Source organism: Protopterus annectens, chromosome 7.part0 (genome assembly GCF_019279795.1).
Source record: "Protopterus annectens isolate FY-2018-M chromosome 7.part0, PAN1.0, whole genome shotgun sequence".
Lineage (NCBI taxonomy): Eukaryota > Metazoa > Chordata > Ceratodontiformes > Protopteridae > Protopterus > Protopterus annectens.
The window spans coordinates 276,070,347-276,083,260 of NC_056739.1; the positions used below are offsets into that span (position 1 = coordinate 276,070,347).

General features: G+C 37.8%; 1 protein-coding gene across 3 annotated transcripts in view; it reads left to right on the plus strand.

Annotated features, from left to right (window-relative positions):
• LOC122806392 (forkhead box protein P4-like) overlaps positions 1-12,914 on the plus strand; it is a 1,692,547-nt gene that overhangs the window by 1,202,402 nt on the left and 477,231 nt on the right. For all 3 annotated transcript variants that reach the window (XM_044076752.1, XM_044076754.1, XM_044076753.1), the window contains exon 8: positions 9,091-9,195. In XM_044076752.1, the coding sequence (XP_043932687.1) occupies positions 9,091-9,195 (105 nt within the window). The remainder of the gene's footprint in view (positions 1-9,090; positions 9,196-12,914) is intronic.

Consider the following 12,914-nt stretch of genomic DNA (forward strand, 5'->3'; position numbering starts at 1 on the left):
TTGCCTTAACTTGAGTGTGTCTCTTACAATACTACTGCTGTTAGATAGTCCTCTTTGTTTAAAACAATCTGTGAACACTGCTTTGGAGTACACAGGCACTGAGTATATGAAATTTGTGAATGCTGTACCTTTTAATATGAATTGTAATTCCAGCTTTGTGGTTACCATTACAACTAGCGCAGGATTTACTTCCAAGAAAGTATGCCTGCTAAAAGTGTTTACTTTGTATTTACCATTTGATGGAGCTTCTGTACTCCTCAGATATCTTAGGTTTCAAAACTGTATTCAGTTAGGAAAAGATGCAGCACAGTGTTAAAGCCATCTGAATGCCTGTGAGCTTAACTCAACATTTTGTCCAGCCACGTTATTGTTCTGGAATCAAAGAGTATTATTTTAAATAAAGGTGCAGTAATTTATTCTTTCATTATCTTAATTTCCTGATTAATCTAGTTTGGGGTTGCTGGAAGCCAGAAACTCTTCCTTCACTCATACATTGGTCAAGAATGACGATCTAATCCCAAACAGAGCACCAGCCTATCACAGGGTACACACATCTATCCACTCTTGCATGTCACATAGATGTACGGGCAGTTTAGGAAGAATACTAGCTCACATGAGGCATATCTATGGGATGTCATAAGAAGCCAGAGCATCTGGCAAAAATCCACATGGAGATGGGAAAAACATAGCAGACTCCATATAGAAGGCATCCCTGCCAGGAAATGAACCTGAAATCCAAGCATAGGGAGACGGGAGCATTCATTGCTGCATCACTTTATCCCACCATCTGAACTCATGAAAACTCAAATATATTTAAGAATGTTTGGCAGCAGTGTAACATGTAAAGTTTGGGTAGGTTGGAAAGAGGCAGATGACCATCTTAATACTTTTGCAAGTTTTTCGAAGCAGTGTATCAAGCACTTAAAACAGATGAGGATTCTTAGAAGCAGCACTCCTTTTGATGTGAATGAACATGTTTAGGTCATTCACTATTAGTTCTTAAACATGGCTTAGCAGTTTCTTCAAAATATGTGGATAGGACTTTTTTTTTAAGAGATTCCATGTAAAAGCAAGGCCAGAATTGCCATTGGTTATATGTGTCTTAGTAGTCATGATTTGAAAAATACATTGATTATTCTGAAGTGCATGGCAATAGGGTTCATAGATCTGGATAACAATCATTGATCCTTTTGTAAAGGACACGATTATTAAGTACATGCCTGGTTTGGCTGGAATTAATTTGCCTACAGAGCTGCATATAATCTAGTGCACATTTCAGCATTGTTTAATCAGCACCTCACATTTTTGCCATAGACTATTAATATTAATGACCTGTCATGCTTTTTGTATTCAATACCATTGTTTCCCTACCCTGACTCTACTGTAAGTTATTTACACTGATTGAGCATGCAGTTTGTTATATAGAAAGTCATGTCTCAGCAGGAAAGGGGTTTCTAGAAGTGGTGGCCCTATGCTCACAAGGCTTTTTTTTAGTGATGTTTTTGGCCTAACTAGTAGTTTCTGTACTATGCAGAGCATGCATTACCTGTTAGTTTATTGGCAGTAGTTTCTTTCAGTGATGTAGTGGTTTCCCAACTGAGGATGCAGGATGCATGAGTCAACTTTCCACTGGTTCTGTCATGGAATCAGACCCATACTGAGTACCGAGTATCAGGAAACTGATATTTTCTGGTTCCTTGCCACTCTTTTGCTTTTCTGTGTCTTTTTTCTAGGCATCGAGAAACTGTAATGTTGGATTTTGAGATTATGTTGTTGTTGTTGTATCTTTCAGCTTTTCCCGGTTAGGGGTCGCCACAGCGAAACTCCGGTCCACTAATGATTGGCAGTAGATTTTTATGTGCCGAGTTGCCAGCTGTGACGCACAACCTTCAACGAAGGTACGCCCATTCATGCATGTCTCCACACAGAAGACGATTTAGCTGAGAATCGAACAGGACAATGTCTTACTGTGAGGCGACAACGCTACCGCAGCACCACCACCACATTGTGTTGGATTTTTGAGATTACAATTATATATTTTTCAGATTGGCTAGGAAAAACAATACACGCATTTGTTGAGTACTTAATTTTGTGGTGAAATTTACAAGGTAGTGTGGATCCGTATGTGACCGTTTGAAAGTATAATTGAAAAGCCAGATTCTCCAGCTGGCTAGTATTCTGGATGTCACTGCCTTGTATTCTTCAGAGATGCAGTTAACTGCCAAAAAGGCATTTCTTTCTCAAACTGTTTTTTTTTTCTTTAACATAAGCCATATTAATGCATTTCAACTTAATCTGCTATATGAAAAAGGATACCAATTAAATTTTCTGACTTCTGCTGTTGTTTTCCTTGTAATTTCATCACAGCCATGTTTTTGAGCAGCTTGAAGTTTTTGTGTTTAGTTTGCTTTTTAGTTCTAAGGTCTACTACTGCCCAATTTTGTTGGGAGTACTTTCTTGCATTTTGTTGTTGTATATGACCATATCCCAACAATTTTGTTATACTTTGTCAAAGAAGAACATTATTATACAAGGCCAGAAGATGTCTGTATTTTATAGTTCTAAATATTTATTAGAATTATTGAAACAAATCTTGACTAAATTGTTATAAGAAGCACTGGTCTGTTTTAATCTATGTTCCTTAAAGTAACAAGTTTTCCTTCCACTTGCATTTTATGGATTTGTGTGTGTAAATGCCTGCATGTTTGTGTAGGGAAAGCAGGGTTTCAGGTGTTCAGCCTTGTGTGTGTGTGTGGTTTGCATTCATACACTGAAGCATATTAATTTAAATGTGTACATCTGCCTTTATAAAAACCTTTTAAAGAAGAATGGCTGTAAAAACATAAACATGAGGGTAGCATTATTTACTTACCATTTGTAAGGTCTGTAGAAAAGTAGATCTTGTTTTTTTATGGTTATCCTTGTAGATTTGTTTATACTTAGTCACCTCTTTCATTCAAGGCTTTCCTTTTGTGAATGAATGGGGAATTTCTCTTGCAGCTGAACTCTATAGCTTTTGATTGAAAGCAGTATTGTGCTGATTTAGGTGTGAGACAGACAAACCTTCTTTGGATCATTTCATGGGATGTGACACTGAATTCAGTATTACTGGTACCAGTTATAGTATTTAAAGCTGATATTTGCAACAGCTGCTACATTGTGCCAGGATTCACATAATCAGTATGTCAAATGTCAGTGTAACAGTTTCTCTGAAACTGTTCCTTCAAAGTCTGGTAAATGAAGGTGAATGTATTTTTCTTCTGGGAGCATGCTGCAGGAAACCACAAATTTTCACAACATTTTTGCATGTTACAACACAGTCTGGGTAGACTACATCCCTACAATTAATTTAATAGTGCAAACACTTAAGTTTAGTTTGTTTCTCAGCTTTTCTAATGAAGATCATTGTTGTGAACACTGACAATTTATTCAACTTACTGGATTACTGTTTGTATCTGTAATGTTAGAAAGCAGTCTGTGTTCATATTATTCTCTCAGCAAGTAGAATTAAATTCCATCATCTTCCATGGCTGCTTCTCTGAGACATTGCATTTGGTGATCCTTGGTCATCAAGTCTTCATCCAGTTCACAGATACTGGTGTGTGCCATTACAGAATCAACAGTGTTTAGTTATTTACGCCACATCAGCTAAATTTGTTCACCACTTACACTCCGTGCAAAATTAAAATATTTTGTTTTATTCGTGTTGTATGTGAACCTTTCGGCCATGACCCAGGCTACAAAGGCATGGGCAATTGCAGAGCATCCATACATAGATCCATCCACAACCTCTTTTTCCCAATTTTGTACATGGGGTCAGAATATTACTTCAGCAGTGACAATCATTTCGAGCCAAGGTTTACTTCGTTGGGTGGCTAGCCCTGCTGTGATAGACTGAATGGTCCCTATCTGATTATTATTTCTGGATTTGTTTACCTGTAAATAAATCCAGATTATAATCTGGATATCAGTTGTGTGGTGAGCAGAAGTGGTGGAAGGCTGGTGTTTCAAATTAAAATGTGATGAATAATTGCAGTTTGGCTTTGCACACAACCAAATTATCTTTTTAAGAAACAAGTGGTGAATTACACTAAATACATAATGGCAAGTCTGTTTGCAGGACGAAAGTGCTTAATATGAATTAAATAAATGTGAATTTTTTTTAAGAGAGTATATTTTGCAGTTCATTTCGTGTGGTTTGGGTTTGGATTGTTCAGACAAATTTTGCGACTTGTTTTGTTCCTAATTATAATAGACATCTTTACTTCAGAAAAATGTATATAAATTCACATTGTCTTATTCTGTCAAGTGAACAGGGCTGAAAGTGTCCCTGTCTAATTATTTCTGTCCCTGATTTTCGAAAAGTGGTGTCTGTTTTGGAATGAATGCATGGCACAGAGGCAACATTTTCTGGGCAAACCCCCTGCCATTGCTGCCAGTACTGGTTATTATGTATTTATTGTTGCTATATAGGGCAGATATGGACCTTGTTGACTTTTATGGGGGGATAGATATGAGTTCTTCTGATTGGACTTTCAGTGAATGCAGTACTTTTTTATGGGGTTGTTAGAGGAGGAAATGGATATGACTTCTTAATTCACGAAGGCTGTTATTATCTTTTAGTTAAATTAATGCTATTTCCTTTAAGATTTTGAGAATGGTTTGGTTGCAAAAAGATCATTGTACATTTGCTTTACTCCTCTAGGTTGTAGCATGACACATGTCCAGAGAAGTGTGGAAGAAGTACACAGTGTGGACAGAGGGTCTGTCCTTATACAGAAAAGAGAACTTTGGACAATTCAGATATTTGATTTGTGCTGACATGTGGGATCAATAACCCTGAAGTTAGGAAACTGATACAAAAATATTGGGGTATATTACTGTCTGACTCAATACTTGCAGCACATTTAATGGATGATGGACTATTCACATACAGAAGAAAAAAAATGTTTCAGTACATTAACCAATGTATTTATACGGTTTAAATTTGTCAGTTAAAACCAACATGTTTTGGGGTGATGGAGTAAAACTGGTGGAACTTGGAAAGCACTTAAGCAAATTAAGGGAAAATGTAAACTCCCTGCAGGTAATGGCCAGCAATCAGACATAAACCCCACTAAACCACTGAGCTACATAAAAAAGGGGTACAGTCATCCTCCTGAAGTTTGAAAGAGTACATTATGGAACCATGCCACATTCATTTGTTAGAAAAAAAATAACACTCGTGCCTTCATCATGTAAAAATGAGCACTCATTCAACTGCTCACTCTTCTCATCTTTTGACAGTCTGAACTCTGTGCACATCTGAGAAATTCTGTGTGATAAAGCTTCCATGAAGAGCAGCCATTCAGCTGCAGTGATTGCCAGAGCTCCCTTGCCTTAAGATGTAATGAGTAGGAAAATGTAGATTAGTGGGAGATGGGCACTACTTCTGTAATACATAACAATTCTGCAAGATCCTTAACAAATTCATATTAAGAAGTGTGCATCTGCTAACTGCATGCCTTACAAGTGCATGTCTTTGAAAGCATAAATGTATCACAAACATGTAAAGCTGAACAGTTTGTAAAACAGTTATAATGACATTCATAAACCAGAAACTCCTTCCAGAAAGGAGAGACTCTTGGAGAAGCATAGAAAAGGAGGAATTCCAAGAGGCAGACAACACCCCATGAGAGTCTGAAGGCCTCCCAAGGCTTGAAGGAATGAGGCATAGCAAGACACTTTTGCAGACCCCAACCCTAGTGTCTACTTCTACTGAGACCTCTAGTATATTTCCCTCAGAAGCTGACATTTACTTTTTTAGTGGCACATCCTCCACTGTCCAATCATTTAGGTGCCAGATGGTTTGCCATACCTGTTTGTGGGCATCTGCTTCTGATGCTAAAATGGTTACAGCCACAAGACAAGGCAGGGTCAACTTGATTATTGCATGTAAAAAAGTAGTTGGTTCTTGGAATGCAGTCTCAGCTGCTTGCCTGTATCCCAAGAACTCAAAGTTGGTCTCCGTTGCTAAGACCTGGGTCATCTCCTGAGCAAATGCAGGAGCCGCTGGGCAGGCCATGTCCCTTACCATGACCTAAGACATGAGAATGTTGTCTTAGGGTTTTTTTTTTTTAAATTGTAGTCACCTGCTGTAGGGTCATCAGTGTCATAGTTCCTCCCCACAAGTAGTAGAAGAAGGGATCTCTCCCCTTTGCTAATTCAGTCCCCTCAGATTAGAGGTGGACAGACTAACCTGTGTGGCTCAGACGTCCTTCTCCTCTCTTGCATCTAACATTGAGTATACCCTGTCCTCTGCCTGTCTGCTGGGGATATGATATCTAATTTGGAGATTACCTTCACAGGATAAAGACCACTTTATGAGAGGCAAAGCAATTCATCCTGGCCCAGATTAGGTGCAAGGATCCCCTGTGTCTGCCACACTCCAAGTCCTTGGCCATCCCACCAATAATTGAAGCCTTGGGTGACACATATGCTAATGCATTGTTTGGAATCAGATTACCAAACCACCTGCTCTTAGGAAGGTTGGTTATGTTTCCACGGTAGAAGAGTGAAATACTTGTGTAAGAACGCTGTTGTGGATCCTCCTCTAGTCTCCGTACATGTGTCAAGGGAACTACTGTAGCTCTGTCTGAAACTTGGTTGAAAAGATAAAAGAGAAATGTTTTAAAGACAAAGTGTTTGAATTATGCAAAATCAATTCCAGGGTGGTACCAAGCACTTCATAAAATTTGACTGTGACACTATGAATGCATCTTCTTGGGAAGCCACTACAGGAACAGTGTGTATGCATAGGCATGCATGCACTCATGTGTGCACATGTGTACACACAAGGACATACACACACACACACACACACACACACACACACAATCTAAAAACATTAATTATAAACTGCATAAACAAACATGTTGATATCAATAAAGTTACCTTTTTAGGTTTCTTTAACCTTTACAACAAGCTGAAACAGTCCTTTATATTACCATGTACTGTGTGGAGCAGCAGAACTGTCGAATTTAAATAAACTTCTAATTATATCTGCACATCTTCAAGGTGCTGGGACAGTAAGAGGAGTTTTGAAATAAGGCAAATAATTGTAATTAATTGCAAACAAAAACTGCAGTTTTTCTTCTATGTCAGACCCTAAAAGCAAATACTTATGCTTATAAAAAGTTGAGTGAAACACACCTTATTGTCATACAATTAGATAAAACAATTTATCAAACATACTACATTACATTTTATTCGCTATAACCAAACAGAAATGAAAATAAAAAATCTAATATGACAAGTAAAGTGCTTTTAAATTAAACTTGCTCCATGTCATAATGTAATAAAACCCTGAGTCTGACCCAGATTACTCAGGATCGACAGTGACGCAGGAGGTGCAGCAGCTGACAAGCGAGGCTGGGAACAAATGGTCTAGCACCCACTCCTTTTAATTCCAGTACTGATTGGAAAATGATGTATACATCATAGAACATACGGGACAGACACTTGTTATTCACTATGCCAAACTGCACCTGTGCAATAGCCTTCATGGGGCATGACTGAGACGTGGATGCGGAGGGGAGGGAGGCCTAGGAAACTGTCATGTATGTGCTGAGGGAGGCTTAGGGCAAGAATATGAAAAATCCTTCATGGCCACTATGCAATGACAGGCTCTTTCCCCAGTGATCTAGAATGAATGGTCACACTCATGGTGGTGACAAGAATGCTGTAGCAAGGGGCAGAAAATTATTGTAAAAAAATATTTTAAACTATGTAATGGAATTAAATTGTAACAGAGAAATGTGATATGACTGTTATATGTGTAGCCTTATTTGTTACTTTTGCAGATATCACCAATGTGAATGCAAACTAGGTAACAACTTCCAGACATCGGGAGCATTTAGGCACATGTCATTAAGTCTGTGATTACAAAAGGCAGACTACTTAAATAACTACAAAATGCTTATCTTAATGTTAGTTGTGAACTACAAAATTATGTAGATATTTTTTTTCTGAGTAACAGATCTCTCAATTTGTTATAATGAATTTTGATGTTGCTGGCCATCAGCAGTAGTAGCTCTTCCTCCCACAGGGACATTAGTTCCCAGAGTATTAAGCATGTTGCACTAGAGTTGGCATTTTAATTTTGAAGTATTCAGAATCCTGCAGTTGATCTTGGCCATCAAATTGCAAATGTTCTACCATAAACAATGTCTTTAGAACATGTGCTGGCAGAACAACATCTTGTGCGTAAAGAACAAGCACGTTCCTAAAAGTCTGATTTTGTAATTGATGCATTGGTCCAACGATGCAGACGTGGCTCACCCAGTGTAAAACTGCATGGCCAAATACAACCTCTTCCTTATTCACTTATCTTCTGTGATTTTTTTTTTTCATATAATCCATAAGTATGCCATAGCAGTGTGGGTTAGGATCTTATGGAGTCACAACATAGTACAGAGTTTTATCAAGACACCGTGAAATCTAGAAACTGTGTTTGAATTGTCTTTGTTTTCATTATGAGTGCACAAAGTGTGCGACTCTCAGTGCATCAGTTAACCATAAACCCATCTGATTTCTTCTCTTTGAGCAATTATATAAAAGCATTTAGCTGAAGATGAAAGATGATAGGCAGGGCTACTATTTCACTTAAAATGATTCCATCTCATTTTTATTGGAATACTTTTATAAAACAAGTAAAGCTGATCCTGATTAAGCTGTGTAAATTATTTTTAGTGGCTATGAGGAATGCTGACTAGGTTGCGTTCTCTTCACAAAATGTGAATTAGATCTTTGGCATTTATCATGAAAACCATCTCAGGAGGCAGAAAAACTTTTTGTCATGAGCTACTTTATGTCCATTATTTTCCTGCTTGATCTACTGACATTTAAGTGCTTTCGCAGGAAAATACTGTTCACATATCATTACTATCCATAAATGAGTGTTTTGTTGTTACAGGGTCACAAGGAAAAGTTTATCTAAAACAGTGGTTACATTTATTCCGTTTGAAATGCTATCAGAAGAATCAAGTTACAGACAATTCTGCCAGTTTTATTTGCAGATTTTAATTCGAGTTGTTCTTGTTTTCTTTGAAGCTCGTCTCATGAAGAAAATCCCAGCTCACATCCACTCTTCGGCCATGGTGAGTGCAAGTGGCCTGGTTGTGAAGCACTCTGTGAGGATTTGGGACAGTTTATTAAGTAAGTATCCAATATTCCCATCACTGGAAGTGATACCCTGAAAGCTATCTTGTCTCTCATTTTCATGAAGTCTAAAGCATATGTCTAATGTCACATTATTTCTCATAGCTTGCTTGAAAATTCTTAATATAATAACTCTGCAAGTGCTGCTGACTGCGTGTAAAATCTCATGTGCAATTCAGGCAGCATACATGGAAGTCGTAGCAAGGTGGGAGGAAGATGGGAATGAAACTGCTTTAGGCATAGTCTATGCGCAGTTTTCTGTTTCAGTCTTCCTTCCACCTTGAGTTGTCTTAAACTATGAAATGTTAGTGAGAATACAAACCTTTGTTTCAGTGAGCAAGGGAATGCGACGAGTTGCACCATACATTAGCTTGTCAGAGATTAAACTGCTGCCATTGTGATTATACACTGAGAGAGGACTTCTGAATAGTTGGACTTTTAGATGTCTGTCTTAAGTGCCTGAAACGAAAATTATTTATGACATCAGATGTGATATAGATCTTGAAATGTGCAGTAAAACGGATGTTATAGAACACCGTATTAGTTTTACCCACCTCATGAACTGATCAGACATTTATGTTGACTTCTGTCCACCAGTAGTATATCCATTTGTCTGATTAATATGAGTTAGAGTTATTAACATTTTCAGTGATTCCTGCTTACAGGCTGCAAACAGTGATGTGATTAATGGTCTAAAAGCAACAATATTGTTTGCCATGAGGACAAAATATGGCATAGTATAACAGTTTAAATATGTTGGAAATTAGTGATGGGTATTACAGGATATATATCCCTTCATAGGGTTATTGGGGGAGGGCTGTTTTCCACATGAAACAATTACATTTACAAATATTCACTTTTTGCTCACTGATGTTTGTCTTGTGCTATAGGAGAATGTCATTCAGAGAATTATAATTTTAGGTATTGGACTACATGGCAACGTAGTGATCACAGGGGACCATAAGAGGCCTAGCAATATACACATATATATGTAGACAAATTTAAAAGTTATTGACATAACTCTAGCGTATATTTGTGTCTGCCATTCTAATCATCAAGACTAGCCTTAACACCAGAAAAAGTAGTACTTGGTCTATAGAGATAACTTATTCCATAGACTGGGAATATGTTGAGTTACGAACCTCTTTTGGTGGTGGTGTTTATTTGCGAATGTAAACTTAGGTCCCTAGTACTAGTATTTGTAAAATAACTGATTTTATAAAGAAATGGAAGACAAATAAGGTTGGATCTTTCATGCATCAAAAAGGGAGGCACCGGTAACCTCAGAGCAGCCTGTAGGCTATGAAGTGTAGTCAGAGTTGTGCTAATCTGTCCTGATCAATGAAGGATTTAAGGCCTTTAATTTTTCTTGTTAAAAATATTTGGCTTGTGGCTTTTTTAGCAGAGTAATATCCTTATATTTGTACATAGCAAAGGAGTCATCATGTTTGACAGTGAGTCTTATGACGGAAAGGTACTCTTTGGATCTTGAAGATATTCCATATGAAATTAACATGGCCAGATAGAAGGCTTTCCTGACTGTAGTAGTAGCATAGTGATCAAAACAGAGCGAGAGAGTTGTACACAAAAGTCCCAAGGTATCTTTTGATGATATCCATTTGAAGAGCAGTACCACTTATATGAAGCGGGAACGGCTTTTTTCCATATTCCACTATGCTGTACTTTTTTGCACCTAGCTTGAGACTATTTCAGTGCACAAGGCCCTTTTGAATCACTTCATTATACTTCATTATGTGTGGATGAACAGATAATGTCTTGCATGGGATCCTTGGTCTGACCTTATAAATGTTAAAAAAGATGAAAATATATGTGCCAGTTCATCAAAAGAGTACAGGATTTTGTCAGAAATTTGATTTAGGTCTGTGGGACAGTAGAGACAGTGTTGGAAACCCCAATTACTTGAATGCAGCAATGGCTATGCAAGGCACTTTGTTATACCCACAGGAAACTTGTAGGATTCCAAGTTGTCCAGTTCATTTCTAGTACCTTTTCTACTATTTGACCTCTGTACAGCTTTAATAAGCACTAAACATTATTAGCTTCAGTATACAATCTATTATATTGAAGAGGTTTCCAGTCTGTACATGTAGTTTATCATAGCCAAGTCTCTTATGCAGATAAATAATTGTATGGTACCAGTAAATGTTTTTCCCACTTCATATTCATCTGTCCATCCCAGAAGATCTAGTCTGGGGAAGCAGGCATTAAATCTACTGCCCATGCTATATTTATGGCCTGCCCAGCTGCAAGAAAAGACATTTTTATTTTTCTTCAATCCTTCTATACCCACTGTTCGATTCAGCTGGTTGAAAGGAAAATTGAGTTTTAAAGAAGTCTTGCAACTAAACCTTCAAGAGACTGCTGCATAAACTATTGGTGCTTCCAAGAAATGCAGACAAATTCAAATGGTGGCCATAGTTTTTTCTGTTATTTCTGCTCTGTCCTTTTCGTACTAGTCATCATGCCAGTACAGATCATACAATAAATGCTTCCTGAATGGAGTATTGCACCTAATTCAGCGTTCTCTCCTCTCCCTAAAATGTGAACTTTGTAACAGGAAAGCTGTCACTACCAGACTTTGTCATCTTCATCTGAGAACTTACTTTAGCCTTCCTGCCACTAATTTGTCCTAGTATGATTTTTGAGCGGTGGGATCAGATATTCGAACACTCACACACAACACAGAGCTTGCCGGTCATTAGCTAGCTATGAGAACCATTTCTTCTTTCATGCTATGAATGGTTTTAGTTGTTTAATCCATGCTACTGATGTTTCCTCATAGAATAGCAGTATATAGGGGGAAAAGACCTTTAACCCACCTTGGATATGCAAAATGGATATTATATGCAGAGTGCTATTGAAAGAAAAATTGATGAGCTATTTGTATCATGAAGAAAAAACAAGATCTTTCCATGGTGATCTGTCCATCGTATTGTCTTCTGGTATGAGAAAAATAAAACATTAGATACCAAAATGGTTTATAACCTATGCTGTCACATCATTTGCTTCTTACAAAAGTATCTTGTCAGATGGAACTGCAAACTGGTTATGTGTCTACACTTGCAGAGAATTGCAAGTGGATTCCTTGCATAGAGCCTTTCAAATGGCCATACCCTAGGGGACCTTGCTTAGCTGTCCACAACGATGAATTAATCATACAGATTTCCTTGGTATTTTTATTAATGTAATTTATTTGTTTTAATCCTTGTCTTATCAAGGTAAAGCCACAATTTAGAAGCCACTTTTCAAAGACAACCTGGGAGGCACTGTCTTGTTAGTGACTTGCTCAATGACTGAGTGAATGAAACCCTGAAGTACATCATGTAGCCCATTAGCACTTCTTAGCTGTAATCCTTTACACTAAACTGCCAGAATTCCCTCATTTGCTGTATTGCTGTATGAGTCGTACCTAAAGAAAGATGGTAACCCTCTGTGAGGTTTCAACAGTGATGGAATAACTTTTACAACCACACGAATGCCTTTCTGCCATCTCCCCTAAATATCGATTTATGTTTTCCAGTTTTATGCATGGCCTTACCTGGCCACAGGTTGCTTATAGCTCCAGTGGTGCTAGTGTTAAAGCATACATTACAAGTTCCCCACTAGAAGTATGAAAGGTATTATTAAACAATTCTGTTTCTATTTGGGCACTGTTCAGATACTGCAGGAGGAAAAGTGTTTTGACTGGCATTTAA